The following is a 17,813-nucleotide window of genomic DNA, read 5'->3' as shown; positions in this document are numbered from 1 at the left end:
GAAGAAGAAGTGGCTGCTCTGCTTTTTCGGTGAAGAAGGAAGAGAAAAGAAGATAATGTGGTTGGACTGGAGAGGGGGAGTCAGGTTAGATAAAGATATAAGTAAGTAGAATTATCTTTGAAGTAGAAAACAGATACTAATATTTGGGCGGAAACATGAGGCCTTGTGTTACTCCGCAAACGAACTCTTGGCACCGTATTTTCTTAGCAGTTTCTAATAGTAACATGGGATGGGACGTTACTAAACTAGGCTTATTTCGTAACTGAACTTGAACAGTTACTAAATTTTCGTAACTGAAATTTCCATTTACGAATTAGTAACGGAAACATGCTGGTTACTAATTTTAGTTACTAGTCACAGAATATGGTATAGTGGATCGATGGATCTTCAGAAGCAAGAATATCATCATCGTCGGATTCAGGGCTTGAAGAAGGATCAAATTCTTTACGCTTCTTGGAAAGATCTGAAGAAGACGTTTTGCATGAAGTTTTAGACACAGGTTTCTTGGGTTGATTCTTAGTTTTAGCCATAGTTTTAACACCCGATGTTTCAACCTTCGCGAATAACCAAGATAAGGAAAAGAGTCAACAATATTGTTAAAATTAGAGAAAGAATGTTCCTTACGTCGATATTCTGCGAAGATGATACATCGTGCGAAGTCTTGGCCCTCTTGTCCATGTTCTTTGACTTAACAATATGGAATTAGAAGAGTACGAAAGTAAGAAACAAAGAAAATAAAGCTATGCGAAATTTAGAATACTTCTGCGAAAATCTCATACCGCTTTCTTATTCTCATCTTCGGACAGAGATAGTTTCCAAGGCTGATAAGCAGACAATTTCTCAGGCAGGGGAAGAGCGCAACCATGAGCAACTTTGCCCGACACATAAGGACCTTCTAAGATTACAGCACAATTAATCCAACATGTGTCATTGGACCTGCGAGAAGTACTATTGGATTTGTCATTTCAATCTACATCTCGCATAATCTTTTCATCTTCAAAAATGCCATCCTTTCTTATTAAGCGAATGTCCCACTTGGTTGATTCATTCTTCATGATCGCAACATAGTACTGTTTGAAGAAGTTATCAAGAGTATAATCAGCAGGATCAATAGCTTTGTCACGGAATAATTCATTCCGTACTTCATAAGAATAAGAATTTCCTAATCCTGTTGCGCAGCGCGAATATTCCAAAATTATTCTAATAGCATCACCACTAAGCTGAAATATTCCCCATGCGAATCGATTATCAGCCAGAATTTCGTAGAACAAAGGGATTTCTGGATTATACAATGGGATAGGAAGATTATTCAGAAGTTGTCCTAATTATATAATAATCTTCTGATTAGTCCATTGTACGGAATTGATTAACTCAAGATTGAGTTTGGATGAATAATCAGAATCAGAAGGAAGGGAAAGCGAATAACCTCTGGTATCAAATTCTTTCTTGAGTTTGGTGAATTTTATCTCCATCTTTTTGCCAGCAGGAGCCATTGTAAGAATGGGAATGATGGGTTTATAAGTAAGAAAAAATAAATCTTGATCAAGATCAAATCAGTAAGATTATGATCAAATCAGTGAAATTGAGATTAGACTATAATAAAAGGAGGGGAAAACGCGGAGAACAATAAAGAAAATGGGGAAGATATGATAGACTGTAAAAAAAAACAAAGAGATAAGATGATGAAGATAAAAATCGCAGTAACAGGTGAAAAGGAAAACAAGAAGTAAAAATAAGGAAGAATAAGATGAAGGAAGATATATAAGACGATTTTCTCTCGTTTCCCAAGGTTTATTTCATTTAATGCGAAGAACAAACGGATAGAAAGGAGCGGTTATAAGGACGTGTCAGATAATGAGTGGTTAAGAAGACACGCTTCAATTAAGAAAGCTCAGATTCCGGAAGTGTGTCGGTAAGGAAGAATACGAAAATTTGAACATGTGCGATACTTTAGGATGGAGATTTCTCATATAGCTAACTTTATAAAGAGAACGACATGAGAAGAGGAAAAATGTAGGAGTGAAATATCGCACGCTCATTATGTATGCGAAATAAAGATCCTCTAACACAAGCGAAGATCATCGCACATAGCAAAATTGAGATGACGTATCTGATGATGTCAGCATAGTCACGAGTAAAGTGTGATGATCTGTGCGAAGTGTAAAGTGTGCGAAGTTGAGTGAATGTATATGAGCGATTGTAACGCATAGTGATTCCAAAAATAAAGGATCTATTAGCTGTCATCCATTACGTAAAATCTTATATAAAGGGAAGAGCTATCATGTAATGAGAGATCCGAGGGAGATTGTGTTAGACAAGAAATTAGGAGAGAGAAAGTTTATTTGGAGAGCTAGTAAATTCATTGATTATCTTGTATCCAAATTAAGATTCTAACAAGAAAAAGAATAATTTTCACTATGATTTCTTAGTGTATTATTAGATTCTTGTATGGATGTGGTTGTAAAATTTTCTGCAACTACAGTATACACAGGGGAGTATCGGCTAAAATCTCCATACGATTGATGATTTATCATTATGTTAATGATTTTTCTTCTTTTTTTTTTATCTGATAGTCATCATTATGTTGATGATGAGACCTTGAAGAGGTCGGAACTGTAAAGACATTACTATTTAGGGACTTTTAAATTTTTAATGAGTCTGTAAAGACAATGCTTACCGCTTACGGATTTAATCTAAGTAGTTTGAATTAAGCGATGTTTTCTCTCTCCTCCATTCTCCGAACCTTAGTTTTCTTCATCCTGTTAGCGATTAGATCCCTTAGATCCATTACATTCCCAGCCTCAATCCATAAGAAATAATGACTTCTGAGCAACGATTCATCACCATTGATTGGAAGTTCTTTAGAATAACCTGTAGTTCAACCATACCCTCTTCAAACATTACCCTCACGGAGTTCTATTGTACTGGAAAATTGAATGGAACTTTCACTTTCAAACTAGCTGCTGATTTACAAAGGCTTTTTCATGAAGCTACAAAAAATGGTGATTTGGGAAGGATGTTCTGGAAATATGAAGATAATCAAAAATGGTTTTCTGCAACCAAATTACATAATGAAAAAGGATTTTTTCTCCATATTACATTATCTAGATCAAACCCTAAAGCTTACCCAGTCTTATTCTATGTCCCTGCAGGAGCTTGTTTTGAAGGATGGTTTGATATGAGATCTGCAATGGAATCCATTATCAACTTCACTGCCTCATTATCTAAACCAAAACCTCTGTTGAACCCACTAAATAGTCATACCCATCCAGCAGCTTTCACAAAACCTAATACAACATATGCTCAATCCTTGTTTTCCCAAAACCAGAATGTCAGTTCCAAAACCCATTACCCCAAACAAACCAGTTCTCCGTTTGTCTGTGATAAGTATGCTGCACCATACTCTATCAAAACTAAGAATTCCAAATTTGGCCAATTCATCCACATTGATCACGATTCATCCAACCTAGGTAGATGGAGTAGTGCTTTCATCATCTCTTCCCCTGTAAGAGTTAAATCATGGTCAAGCTTAGGGAAATTTCTTTGTACGGAATTACAGATTCGGAAAGGTTTTGAACTGTTTCCAATAAACTCAACACAAGCAATCTTTCACGTTGATGACGACTTCTCACAGGCTAATTTAGAATTCAAATTTACTGCACACAAGGTCACCTATTCTGTATTTCGATGGCATAGTCAAATTTGGAGTACTAATGTTGTTCATCACTACGATTTCAACATTAAAATTGTCGGTATTCGTTTTTCAGTTTTGGTCCTTGGAAGTTATTCATGCGATTGGTGAAGTATGTAGGGAGATACTTTTGATCGATCCTGCAACCCTGAAACTCACTAATCTTCGAGTTGTGCGCTTAAAAATAAGAAATGTCAATGGAATCAATTCTATACCTAGAGTAATAAAGATATTTTCAGGAAAAAATATGTTCACAGCTCGCATCAGCGTTAAAGGAAAGTCCTCTTCAGTTGACTGTAGTTTTCTTATCATTCCACCTAAGATCACAGATCCAACTTTTAACAGAGTTTCCATCCCGCCTTATTTTTTTGGAAACTTCCAGGGTTAAAAAGAGAAAGTTAATTCAGAATAACCATGACATATCTGTAACATGCAGGACTGATTACATGAAGATGAAAAGCTAACTCAATACATGATCTATTTCGACCACAAACTAATACTAATGGAAGAGAAGACCAGAAGACGAGCAAGAAAAGTATAAGAGAATAAGATATATTTTTTTGGTTAGGAAGTAGGTTCCGTACAAAATTATCTATAATTTGGTTTGAGTATTTATTGTTTTGATTTTTCTACATTGGTTTTCTCCACTCTCCAAGGATGATAAATCTCCCGCGATCTGCACCGTGAAGTTTGGTGTGAAAGAAAAAAAATATGTTGGGCCCCACCTTTAACCGCACCCCCTACAAATCTCCTCCAGGACTCCCCTAATAGCCGTTAGATTTTTCTCGGTACAGATCACTGGAGCTGGGTTCGGTGTGTGTATCATTGTTGTATCTTTTTCTATTTACGATAACCTAATTTGGACACATGGCGGATTATTACTCGTGGGACACAAGGAGACACCTATTTAGGCCATAGACGATCCGAAGCCCCCCAGCTGATATTCGGGATATTTCGAAATCTTTGATTTCTTCCCCTATTAATAAGGCTCTCGTGCAACCCAAATAAAAGAAGAAAAGAAGGTACAGAAAAAAGAAGAAATCCAAATCCAAGTCAAAGCTCGTGGAGCAAGTTTGGCAGCAATATGTTAACTAAAATTTCGAGTACTTCAATTGTAGAACCTGATGTATTAGCTGAAGTGACAGATGACGTGGCAATCATCGCTGATGTGGCTAATGACATGGAAATAGATCAGGTGAGTATGCCGGTGGCATTCATAATTTCCATCCCTGAAACCTGTGAAGAACCTATAAACCTAACCGATATTGTCCCATCCACAGCATTATCTTCTAAGAAATCATCTGAAAGAAGTCTGGCTATATCACCTCTCGAATCTTTCATTGAAAACCTCATATCGTTTCCCAACCCATCATCACTTCATCCTTCACCTACCATAACACCACAATCAACTTACAGCCACACCCATAAACGCCAGGCTTTGGTTACTCATATTACCAAGGAAAATAGCTTAAACCCGCATGCCAAAAATCCACAAAAAATCCAACAATTCACAATACCATCTTGGATTATGAAGGAAGTTAACCGTCTATTCGACCTTGGAATCAAACTTGGCATTAGCTTCCCATCCATGCCAAATCATTCTAGGAAATTACTAGTTTCAAAAATTAAAACTTCTGATCCTGTGCTCAAAACCTATCCCCGTTTTACCAACAAAAAACAAATTCATAGTGACTTTGCTGTCCAGAGAACAATTTGTATTGAGGGTGTTCACATCATTCATGTGCTTGAAGCAAAGCAATATATAGTACCCCTAATGGGTCTCGAAGATACTTTTCTTTCTGAGAAGGATACATATGACTCCACTTATTCAGATTCTTGCACTCCTGAATATCCACCAGGATTTGAACCCCCTGCAGATATGGCTGATGATGCTTGCTTAGGTCTCAACTCAGATAGTCATTCATAGCTGGTGATACCACTAAAGCTGTGTAATGAACTTAAACGGCTAGGTATCTCTGTTGAGGTTATTAATTCTCCTCCATCCAGGCCAAGAAGGTCAGCTACTTCTAGGGGTAAATCTTGTTCAAAATGGGTCTTAAGATTCTAACTTGGGATGTTAGAGATCTTAACTCGAGCAGTAGAAGAACGGTGGTTCATAAAATGTTACAGTTCATTAGACCTCCCATCAGTATGATCCAAGAAACCAAATTGATGCACTGTACATCTCGGGACATTAAGCAGATATGTGGATACAAGAATGTGGGGTGGACTTTACAACAATCTGTAGGAAGCAAAGGTGGTATGTTAATTCTCTGGGATAGAGATTTGGTGGAAGTTAGTGATTCCCTTGTGGCCGAGTATACGCTCTCTGTACTTTGTACAAACAAACTTGATAACTTTCAGTGGTTTCTTACAAGTGTATACGGACCAAACAATTCAGTTGACAGAACTGAGTTTTGGATTGAACTCGATACGGTCTATAGATATTGGACTAATCTCCCTTGGTGTATTGGTGGTGATTTCAACAAAATAACCAAGTGTTCTGAAAAAAATAATTTTAAGAAGATCAGAAGAAGTATGAAGAAGTTCAAAAAATTTATTGTTGAGCATGACCTCATTGATTTACCTCTCAAAGGAGACGGATATACATGGTCAAATGGTCAACCAAACCCGGTTATGTGCAGATTGGATAGGTTCCTTATTTCACCATCTTTGGAACAACACTACCTTTTTGTAACCCAATTAGCCAAAGCCAGACCCACCTCTGATCACATCCCACTCCTTTTAGATATTTTCGACCCCTCTTGGGGACCTAGTCCTTTCAGGTTTGAAGTTATGTGGTTCTTGGAGAATGGATTCTTACAATTACTAGAAGATTGATGGCTTTCTTTTTGTTTTGAAGGTACTCCTAGCATTATGCTTTGGCTGAAGTTACAAGCACTTAAAGAAAAGCTAAAAGTCTGGAACAAAGAAGTTTTTGGTAATACCGATACAAAGCTGAATGCTATTCTCTCTGAAATACAAACTCCTGATGGACTGGCGGAGGATAATATCCTCACTGAAGAAGAGCGAAATGTGCATCTTCAACACAAAGCTGACTTTGAAAGGATTTCTAAAATGGAGGAGACTGAATGGAAAATTAAATCTAATACTAGGTGGTTGCAAGAAGGTGATAGGAACACTTCTTATTTCATCAGCAATGCTTCTGCTAGACGCAGATACAACAGAATCATAAAATTATATATCAAAGATGAATTAGTGTCTGACAGAGGAAGGTTACAAGAGCATATAGTAGGGTATTACCAATCTTTATTCTCCGAGGAAGAAATTATTCGACCCAATTTAGAAGAGATTGAGTTTGATTCCATTACCACTACAGAGGCCACTATCCTTGAAGATGATTTCACCGATGAAGGGGTTTTGCATGCTAGTAGAGATTTAGAGAATGACATAGCACCTGGCTCGGATGGTTTCCGTAGTCTCTTCTTTCAGAAGTGTTGGCATTTCATCAATCATGATATTATGGGTACCGTGAATGAATTATGTACTACAGGTACTATTAACTCTAAGCACAACTCTACTTTCATCAGTCTTGTACCTAAAAAAGACCATATTGAGACTATCAAGGACTACAGACCTATTTTCCTCCTCACAAGTGTCTATAAGATCATTGCAAAAGTTCTAGCCTCAAGGCTAAAACTGGTTATGGATAAGCTTATTTCTCCAGTACAATGTGCATATATTGAAGTCAGACAAATCATTGATGGTACCCTAATTGACAATGAATTGGTAGTTTCTAGACTTAGGTATGGAAATCCGGGAATTGTATGCAAAATTGATCTTGAAAAGGCGTTTGACAGAATCAATTGGAGATATCTTGAATTTATAATGGTTCAGATGGGTTTTAGTAGGAAATGGTGCAACTGGTTGAGATTTTGTTACTCGACTTCGTCATTCTAGGTTCTTATTAATGGGTCTTCTTTCGGCTATTTCACTAGTACAATAGGTGTAAGAAAGGGTTGTCATGTATCTCCTCTTCTTTTTAACATCGATATAGAGGGTTTTTCTAGATTCATAGATAGAGCAGCTAATCAAGGTCTATTCAGCGACTTTTCTGTTTGTCCTACAAGTATAGTAGTCAATCATCTTCACTATGCAGATGACACAATCTTCTTTTTATAAAATAAAAAAGAAAATCTACATAACTTGTTTTCAGCATTACATTGTTTCGAGTTCATAGCCGGTCTAAAGGTAAATACTTTGAAAACAAGATTAATTGTCGTTGGAGAGGTCCCTAGCTTAACTCTATGGGATGAAGAATTTGGTTGTTCAACTGATTGTCTACCTTTTATGTATTTGGGAATGCCGCTTGGTGCAAAATCTGGCTCAATCAGAATTTGGGATCCTATTATAGAGAAGTTCGATGCTAGACTTTCTGTTTGGAGACGTATCTCGCTATCGAGGGGAGGTAAGCTTGCTCTTTTGAAATGTATTTTATACTCTCTTCCCACCTATTATTTTTCTCTGTTTAAGGCCTCAATCTCAGTGATTAAGATTCCAGAAAAAAAGATGTGCAATTTCTTATGGGAATTTAGAGATGGTGCAAAAACTTCCCATTTAGTTAACTGGGATTTAGTTAGAGCAACTAAAGAAAGGGGTGGACTTGGTGTGTGCAATCTTAAACCTATGAATTTAGCAATGCTAGCTAAATAGAGTTGGAGATATCGTGTTGAAAAGAACAGGCTTTGGTATAAGATCATAGAAGACAAGTATGGAACTGAATTCTCCCACTGGAACCCCGGAAAAATTAATCAAACATATGGTGTCTCTTGCTGGCGTGCTATCACTGAATCTCCAGGTCCCATCAGTGAGCATTCGAAACTTTTTCTTCATTCAGTGACATTCATTGCATGGCGTGCTATCACTGAATCTGTAGGTCCCATCAGTGAGCATTCGACACTTTTTCTTCATTTAGTGACATTCATTGTATTTTGGATTTGGTGTGCACAGCAACCGTTAGCAATTACTTTTCCTAATCTTTTCAAGTTATCTAGGGACAAAAGCATCTCGATAGCTGACATGATTTCTGATGAGGGGAACTGGCAGTTCAATTTTAGGTGTATACTTACAAATGCAGAAGCTCAAGAATATGCAGATCTCCTTACAGTCATTAGTGATACACCCCCTGTTAGAGATGGCATGGCAGACACTAGAAGGTGGAAACTACATCCCTCAGGTGTGTTCACTGTCAAATCACTCTATTTACACCTTGTAGTGGAACATGGGGAGATTAACTTCCCTTATCAGTTCATCTGGAAACCCCCAATTCCACCAAAACTTAATATTTTGATGCGGTGTCCTATTCATGGTAAGATTAATACCATTGATATACTTCAGCAAAAGGGTTTAAATCTGTATAACAGTTGTGCTTTGTTTGGTAGTGGTGCTGAATCACAATGCCATCTATTCCTGCATTGTAAAATTGCTTATAAGATTTGGTGTGCTCTAACGCCAAGTTCAGGTTGGATGTGGGTATTTACGGGTTCCATGCGGATTCTAGAAGAGACTTGGCATAGCAATTGCTTCTCTTGTTCCGAAAATTTCATTTGGAAACTAATTCCAGCAGCAATTGTAAACACCATCTGGAAGGAAAGGAATTGTAGGAGATTCAAAGAGAACTACATTTTCAAAACCGATGATGTTCTCATTCATGAAGCTAAATCATCAGTTTTAGCGTGGGCTACAGCTGCAGGTCATCAAATTCATTTGAACCTGTCCAATACAGTGATGTCTAATTGGAATGCTATATTCATGTAATTTTTAGTTTTCACCTCTGTTTTTTTTTTCGTTTCTTTTCGTTGCTTCATCTACCTCTGGTAGAACTCAGTGAATATTCCTTCAATATTTAGTACATCTTCTCTTTCTATCAAAAAAAAGGAAATGTTCATTAAATATGGGTCTGATACTACTAATTTTAATGGAAATGAAATAATCTGTGAGGGAAGTAATACAGACATTAAATTGTTTTTTTCAAAATTCTTGCTCTTGGTTAAGCATAACAGAAGGTGCTGAAAAGAACATCAGGTAAAAACCGATCAAACTCTTGGAATCGAATCCCTTCCCGATGCAGTACAATTAAAGCTTTAAATCCATGGCTTTAAAATAAAAAAGAATATATCTGGATCAGGGACGGGCCTAGCAAGAGGCTAACCCGGGCTATTGCCCGTACCTAGATTTGGAAAAGAAACTTTTAAGTATGCATATTAATTTATTTTTTTCTGGATATAACCCAACACTAAATACTCTCATAGTGGTATTCAATTTAAAGTTTGTTGGAACTGATTTTGACAACGACGATAATCAATTAGAAGTTTGTAAAAAAGATTGCAGTAATGTTCAATTTCAATTTCAAGGTATTTATTATGTGTATTTATCCTTTTTTAGTTTTTCAATATAGGGATTTGTGTTGTGGTGAGATCGGAGATCACAACAATTTAGGTAGTGGAATGAATTGTTGCTAGGGTTTTCTTATTTAGAAATAGGGCTTTTGTTTTTTCTGAATTTTCCCCTAAACTTAAAATTCAGCTTTTGTTTGTGCTGAGGTTTTGGTAGTATTTTCTTGAGGCACTGGCTTCCTTTTTGGCTTCTTATGTCGGATAGAATCCTATCGTGTCTGTGACGCTTGATCGTACTACTTGAGCACAAATCTGGAGAGAAAATTCGTGCCGGATTGACTAACACATGTGCACTTCTATCTGTAATAATTCTGAGCATGTTCCTTGGTAAATTTGTTGGAATCATGGTTCCCGCAGGCATATGTGCAAAATATTCGTTGTTCATACGTCTTGGGATCGAATGGTTGAGCATGAAATCTGTTAGACCATCGGGAGATATAGAAAGTACTGAAAGCTCTTCATTTGTGAACTTCAACAGATGCAAAAGATGAAAGAAGCAAGTGAGTTGTATAAAAGGTGCAAATGTTTTTCTTCATGAGTAAGAAATTAATAATAATTCTATGTACTAGAGTTGTATAACTCAAGAGTAAGAATGGAATGGAAAATTCTATTTTCATTTGATGATATCATATCAAGAGAAGGAAAATGTAAGTCCTAATAATAAGACCTTAATAGAAGGCAACAGAAATAAAAACTCTAATTAGGGAGGCTAGGCATCCGAATGTGGCGTGCAACTTAGTTCGCATAAATGCAAGAGGCAAAAAGTAAGACCTACCGCACGTCATATTCGGGGAAAACCTGGTAGGCATGACTCAAGGGAAAGCTACATCGACCCTGGAACTTGAGTCATGGAGATTTGGGGTGAGAAAAACGAAAATGCCCATCCAGGAAAGGCACCTAAATTGAAAGATTGGGGTAATAAGATCTTTCCTAAGGAGTGCAGAAACTCGATCAGGGCTTCGAGGTACACGGTTGAGTCAAGAGTGCCCGGGGCGTCTGGAGCGTACCTTGCCACTCTTGACAAGTCCTGACTATGATGCACTCGGTCCGAAGATACCCCACTTAGGTTGCAGTCTCATAACCATAAACCAAATCGGTAGAGGGATAAGGGACTCACGGGAGTATTAATATTTGTCATATTTACGCACATAAGAGACCTGAAGAGGTAATAATACAAGAATAAAGATAAGGCGATATCAATGGGTCGATACACTACAGTTTAAAGACGTCCTGCGATTTCGTCGCACAAGAATAAAAAAAAATGGGCAAAATAAGACCTTTAATTAGGAAGGAAAAATAAGACCTCGTGATAAAAATATGATAACTTTGTTTTGTAAGAAAATTAATACACTGCGAATAACTTCGCATTAGGACGACATTATGTTCGTCATCCTATCAATATGTGACAACTAACAGAGGCAAGAATGGGAATGCAAACATAAGAGGAATGTTATTTGCCCCATTTGATAGTCTTATACACGTACAAGAAAGAATGACATTTTAAAGAGTGTTAAAGCAATGTGCAAATACAAATATAAATCAAAGGGAACATATATTAAAGGGGCAAAGATGCTCATTCCAAAAGACATGTTCATTCCAAAAAACATGAAGATATACAAGAGGCAGAAAAAGAATTTAAAAGCAAAAGAAGAATGATTAATTTTTGTCCTCATAATTTCGTTCGGTCTCATAATCACTTGTTTCTTATTCGTATTCTTCATATTCTTCTTCACTATCAGAGATATCAAGAATAACCTCATTGGGGGGAACGTCTGCGAATATATACTTAGAGAAGGAATAACATTATCCACACAAACTTTCTTAACGGCTGCATCACGAGCGCGAGTGGCATCCTTGCCATTATTCGAAACAATAACGATGTGATTCTTCTTTAACTTCTGATACTTGGAGTTGCAGGTATATAATTGCATCTCTAATTCTTCAATCCTCTCAAGATAGTTCTTCTCTTTCTCTGCGAAGAATAAATAAGCAAGTTAGAGTTAAACAAGATATCATCCTGAAGAAATGACAAGTATGACAGAGTAACAAATGACCTTCATGATTGGAAATAATGTCTTTAACCAGTGCGGAATGTTCAGATTGAAGGCTCACGTTTACGGCTAAACCCTACCTAGCATCGTTCAGAACCCTAGCATCCCAACTAATTTCAGTGTCACTTTCTATAAGAATTTGAGAGAGAATTAAATTTCTTTCATCAATAAGTTCTTTCTTCTCGCTCAAAGCTAAATCACGTTCATCTTGAATTTTAAGGACAGTTCATCTTGAGAGCAACCACATATTTTTCACTAATGAGTTTATTCTTCCTTGCTTCCAAAATCTGAATTGTCTCTTTATTCTCATGAAGACGACGTCTGAAGTTTTTGAGTGTAGTCAATAGGGGTGTATGATCCATTCTAAGAGCGGTATACTTCAGTCTTAATTCTTCTAAACTAAGATTCTCAAATCCTTTGGTAGGATAATTGTTTAAAGAAGAATTGAGATGTTGTAAAATAGTTTCCTCATCGGGAATATTGGATGCCTCATCAGAAAGGTTATAAATGTCTGCAAATATGAAAAAATAAGAAGTGTGAATTATCATATAAAGCAAGGAAAATGGGAATGATAAAAATTACGTACCCATAAGTTCATCATTTCTTTCTCGGATTTCGCGAATACGCTCAAAGTTGGAAGAATTTTCAGCTTTAAGCTTGGTATTTTCTCCCTTAAGATTGAGGAGTTTCCTTTGGTAATCTGAGGAAACCACATAAGATAAGCGAGATACCTACGAAAATATAAGGAAGGAATTATGAAATAAAAAGAAAGAATAGAAGTAGTAATTAAAGAACGTGCGAAGATGAGAACATTACCATAGAACCAAGCGCATATTGGAAACTTGGGTTTATTACAGAAGCAGCTCCGCGAAGAGATGGATCCTCCAAAATGGGAGCATTGCAGACTTTATAAGCCATTCCAAAAATGCGTTGCAATTCATCATCATTAATAGCTTACATTGTATCAGAGAAAAGGATAGATAAATTTTTCATGGAGGAGATCACTACACCATATTTCGTGTTTAGTAACTCTCTATTCAAGTTACTAAATGGGGTTGTAGCACAATTCAACCGTTACAAAAGTGGGTGTGACAAATTTTGGTAACCAGCATGTTGCCGTTACTAATTTGGGGTTAAATGTGGTCGTTACTAAATGAAAATTAGTAACTGCAAACGAACCGTCACTAAATTTTTACTAGAGTTGCTAATTTTTTTGACTAAGTCAACGTTGACTTTTCCTATTACCTGGTAAAAATTTAGTAACACTTTTTCGTCGTTACAAATTATTTGTAACTAAAAAAAAAGGACCAGTCTTCGTTGACCTGGTCAACGTTAATTCCCCACCCCTTTTATTTTACCCTGCAAATACCCTATCCCCCTGGAATTGTCATTCAATCCAATTCAAACATTCAATTTACAAACTATTAAACATTCATTTTCTATGCTTCAAAAAAAAAAAAACATTCATTCTCCATTCAATACAAGTCACTCTACTACACATTCTACAAAAAAAAAGGAGGGGAAGAAAACATTGTTCGAATCATTATATATGTTTGTTCAATGATACTTAGGTTCATGGTGAGTTCAACTTTCAGATGATTCATAACTGTGAAGTATGGACATATGACTCTGATAAGAGTACCTGAATCAACTTGTTTCTTTATCTAATTCAATATTTGCTTGTCCTCAGGAATCCTGATTACTGCTTCATCTGCAAACTCTCGCATACAATATTGACATAAGACAAGACAACAAGTAATACACAAGATTGAGTACAAATAGAACTTAGTATCTTTATTGCAACAAAATGGAAGAAATTGTAATGGTTAGGTACTTGATGCCCTCTTCTTCAGTTGTTCATCAATCATGATTAGACACCACCAGAAATTGCTAGATTTCTTCAAAAATACATTTGCAGATGCAACATGTCAGTTGAATATAATGAATTATATTTCAGGTGATAATATTACTAACAGTTACAAAATTATGCATTGCGCGCAGCATCCTTGAGAATGTGAGAATTTAATGTCTACTGCTTGTCAGCTTTGAACTATTAGTTCGAAGAGTCCTCGGCAGCGTCACTCAAACTTAAATTTTTAAATAGCTGGAGAGTAAGAACCTAGCCAACAACACAATAATGGTATAAAAGTTCAAACTGCACTAACTATATGTACAAATCTAAACTCGCAGCACGATTTAAGTGACTCATACAATTGAGCAAGCCAGCTAAGAAAAAATGATTAAAGAAAGAGTCAAAAAAAATTTTTAAGTTTGATCCATAACAAAGAACCACGAAGACATCCTGTACTCATCCATTAATTCATTCATACTCATGACACTGAAAAGAGAAAACAAAGAGATAACATATAATTTGAATTATGCAAAACAGATGCCTCCTTATCTGTTTCCTCCTTTGTTTCAAGGTGAATGTCATTGAGGTAGCCGAGGTACGAATTCACCACTTACAAGACAGATGAGAAAGTATAATTGAGCTTCAAATTGTACAAGGACAATTGGACATGATAGTTAAATGCTATATCAAATGTTTTTTCCTACACAATTTCTATGTTCTTCCAATTATCTATGTTCTTCCAATGTCCACCTGCATCTCTATATAAATCCTGACAAAATAATAGTATGTGAACACCTCTTGTTAACAATTTTTTCCACCTGGGAGTGTATGGGTGAAGAAATTATAATGAAAAAGAACAGAGATTGCCGGAATTGAAACAGAGGGAAACACCTATCAGCATGTTTAGAATCATTTATCCATTAAGAATTGGTATGAAGAAATGAACTCTTCGCAATACTACAACCATAGTTGTATGCAAGCTATAAACTTCCTAATGCAATATAATGCAAGAACAGCATCCAAGAACCCATACCACCTCAGCAACACTACCAAATATAACAGGAATAGACTCAGACCATGACTTATGATCAAATAACAAAGAAGAGACACATCACGAATAAAAGTATAGAAACCCCACAATTGGGTAGAACATTTTGCTAGGAACTTTTCCTAGATGAGATCTAACAAGAGAATACTTATTAACTAAAGGCTATTTCCACAGGGTATCTGTCAACGCAATCTTCCCAGGGACCTTTTGGAGATTGCTTTACACTTCATCCTTCCTTTGGCGTCAATGTAAGCCAACTCATACCAGATGGAACTCAAAGAGGGGTTCCCAAACCGGTGAAGGGTCATTCTAGAAGCCTCCAGATGTAAAGGAAGCAATTGTATGTTCTTCTCCAATTCATCAATAACGGCTCTTCCACCGGCATGTATGCAGAAGTGGTCTAACACAAGCTTGAAATCAGGTACGTAAGGCTTGAGCTTATTATTGAAAAGCTTTTTCATGACCAAAGTTGAGAAAAACAGAAGCTCTTCACTGATTGGGAGAACGAACCAGTCCAGTTGTTGTCGCGTGTCCGGTCTACAGAGTTTCCACAAAAAAACAAAATATTAGAGAGAACATCAATATATAATAGGACATGCTCTGACAACAAAAGATTAAGCAATAATATTTACCATAACAACTTTAAAAATGCTTACTGACTGACTTTCTTGGAGGATTTTTGTCTTGAAATATCCCTGGCCTTGAGCCCTGCATAATCCCAGGCATCAGTTCATTGTCACATAAGATAAAAAATTGAAAATAGGAAAAGAAATAAAATATAGAACAATTATAACCTACCATAGAAGCATGACTCATTGGCAAACCCAAACCAAAACTATCATTATAGGGGGCATTTGGTGCATCCCACCTGACATCCCACCTGAGTCGGACAAGAAGGCAACAGAGAGTGACAACAATGAGTTGATGAACAATAGAAGTGACAACGATAGTCTATAAACAAAAATTAAATCGTAGTGGTGAAATTTTCAGCAAAGAGATGACTAATCCTAAATAATGCATAGCTTTTAGCATGACAGGAAGAGGATAGAAAAGGGGTTGTACCTTGTCCCATCACAGATCCGTTGGAATATGGTGAAGGTCCACCGGACAAATGCATTGGTGGATAAGGGATTCCGCCAGAAAGGTGGTTTCCATATTCATAATAATATGCTGAGCTCCCAGAATATCAAAGCTGGTCAAGTAGGGACCACGGGATCCCCTGATCAGTAAGAGCAAAAATTCCCAATTCATTGCATGCCTTGAAAAGTTCATGATCAAAACATTAAAGCTAAACAAACCTTCTTATCCCGATCGCTTAATAAAACTAAATTGCAGAATAAACTCTACAATAAAGAAAATCAAAACCCAAATTTAAAGCAAATAAGAAATTTAAACTAAAAATATGGAAATCACAAAGTAGATTCAAATGTCCCAATGAAATCATACCTTCCATTTCCTTTTCATAGAAACCAATATACAAAACAGACAATGAAGTATCCAATGGTTATTCAAACTTAGGTAATTCTTTAGCTGGTCCACCTTCTAATGGCTATCAAACAACAAAAACAAAGTTAGGGTTCTTAACCATCTTCAAAATTTAAATAAAGAAATCTGATTTTATTAGTCTCCAGATCGATTGTTCCGACTATCCCAATGATTTAGAAGAAAGGGTCCTTTACCTTGTAAAAGAAATTGTCGATTTCCAACCAAGATGTTCAAACGAATCTCATTAAGAACATCACCTGAACATTAACTGAACTTCGAATTTGTAACAAAAATCAAACCAACGATGAAACATCACCTGATTAAGAACCTCATGTAGATTAATCGAAATGATTTCATACCTTTGTTTTTAATCCGCATCATCCTGTAGATTAATCGAAGGAATCTCTTGCTAATCTCTATAATAAGAAATAGAAATCCTGGATCTAGGATTCTACTGTAGAGATAAAACAAGAGGGTTATAAGAAAATTTGATTTAAGAAAAAGAAGAAGGTAGATTATGGCGTTGATATTAGCGAGACGGTGTGATGTTGGTGCTCGAGCAGAAGCAATAGAAGAAGAAGTGGCTGCTCTGCTTTCTCGGTGAAGAAGGAAGAGAAAAGAAGATAATGTGGTTGGACTGGAGAGGGGGAGTCAGGTTAGATAAAGATATACGTAAGTAGAATTATCTTTGAAGTAGAAAACAGATACTAATATTTGGGCGGAAACATGAGGCCTTGTGTTACTCCGCAAACGAACTCTTGGCACCGTATTTTCTTAGCAGTTTCTAATAGTAACATGGGATGGGCCGTTACTAAATTAGGCTTATTTCGTAACTGAACTTGAACAGTTACTAAATTTTCGTAACTGAAATTTCCATTTACGAATTAGTAACGGAAACATGCTGGTTACTAATTTTAGTTACTAGTCACAGAATATGGTATAGTGGATCGATGGATCTTCAGAAGCAAGAATATCATCATCGTCGGATTCAGGGCTTGAAGAAGGATCAAATTCTTTACGCTTCTTGGAAAGATCTGAAGAAGACGTTTTGGATGAAGATTTAGACACAGGTTTCTTGGGTTGATTCTTAGTTTTACCCATAGTTTTAACACCCGATGTTTCAACCTTCGCGAATAACCAAGATAAGGAAAAGAGTCAACAATATTGTTAAAATTAGAGAAACAATGTTCCTTACGTCGATATTCTGCGAAGATGATACATCGTGCGAAGTCTTGGCCCTCTTATCCATGTTCTTTGACTTAACAAACTG

General features: G+C 36.5%; 2 protein-coding genes across 9 annotated transcripts; one reads left to right on the top strand and one right to left on the bottom strand.

Annotated features, from left to right (window-relative positions):
* Positions 1-5,740: 5,740 nt before the first annotated feature.
* LOC113350934 lies at positions 5,741-6,532 on the top strand. Its single transcript, XM_026595034.1, has one exon. It carries the CDS (start codon positions 5,741-5,743, stop codon positions 6,530-6,532), a length of 792 nt encoding a protein of 263 aa, XP_026450819.1.
* An 8,396-nt stretch (positions 6,533-14,928) lies between these two features.
* On the bottom strand, positions 14,929-17,122 carry LOC113347557 (3-ketoacyl-CoA synthase 4-like). Of its 8 annotated transcripts, none has more exons than XR_003359079.1 (7): positions 16,738-17,122; positions 16,505-16,607; positions 16,357-16,401; positions 16,121-16,277; positions 15,857-15,938; positions 15,691-15,766; positions 14,929-15,595 (listed from the first exon to the last, which is right to left on the bottom strand). XR_003359079.1 is itself a non-coding variant. In XM_026591237.1 (4 exons), exons 2-4 carry the CDS (start codon positions 15,872-15,874, stop codon positions 15,241-15,243), a joined length of 417 nt encoding a protein of 138 aa, XP_026447022.1. In that variant the 5' UTR covers positions 15,875-15,938; positions 16,121-16,487; the 3' UTR covers positions 14,929-15,240. The 8 variants fall into 8 exon arrangements, 1 of the variants encoding a protein (XP_026447022.1); XR_003359082.1 differs by having other exon boundaries at positions 16,121-16,250; XR_003359077.1 differs by having other exon boundaries at positions 16,121-16,401; positions 16,738-16,811; positions 16,903-17,122.
* Between the last annotated feature and the right edge of the window lie 691 nt (positions 17,123-17,813).

Source organism: Papaver somniferum, chromosome 2 (assembly GCF_003573695.1).
Source record: "Papaver somniferum cultivar HN1 chromosome 2, ASM357369v1, whole genome shotgun sequence".
Classification (NCBI taxonomy): Eukaryota; Viridiplantae; Streptophyta; class Magnoliopsida; order Ranunculales; family Papaveraceae; genus Papaver; species Papaver somniferum.
The sequence above is the reverse complement of the archived record's forward strand: the minus strand, read 5'-3'. Positions and strand labels throughout refer to the sequence as shown.

What these genes read in the sequence shown, in the direction of transcription:
- LOC113350934 (XM_026595034.1), top strand. Translation starts at nt 5,741, where the DNA reads ATGGGTCTTAAGATTCTAACTTGGGATGTTAGAGATCTTAACTCGAGC.
- LOC113347557 (XM_026591237.1), bottom strand. An exon ending in GACAAAAATCCTCCAAGAAA is followed by an intron (nt 15,596 to 15,722) that starts GTCAGTCAGTAA and finishes GAAACTCTGTAG; the next exon opens with ACCGGACACGCGACAACAAC.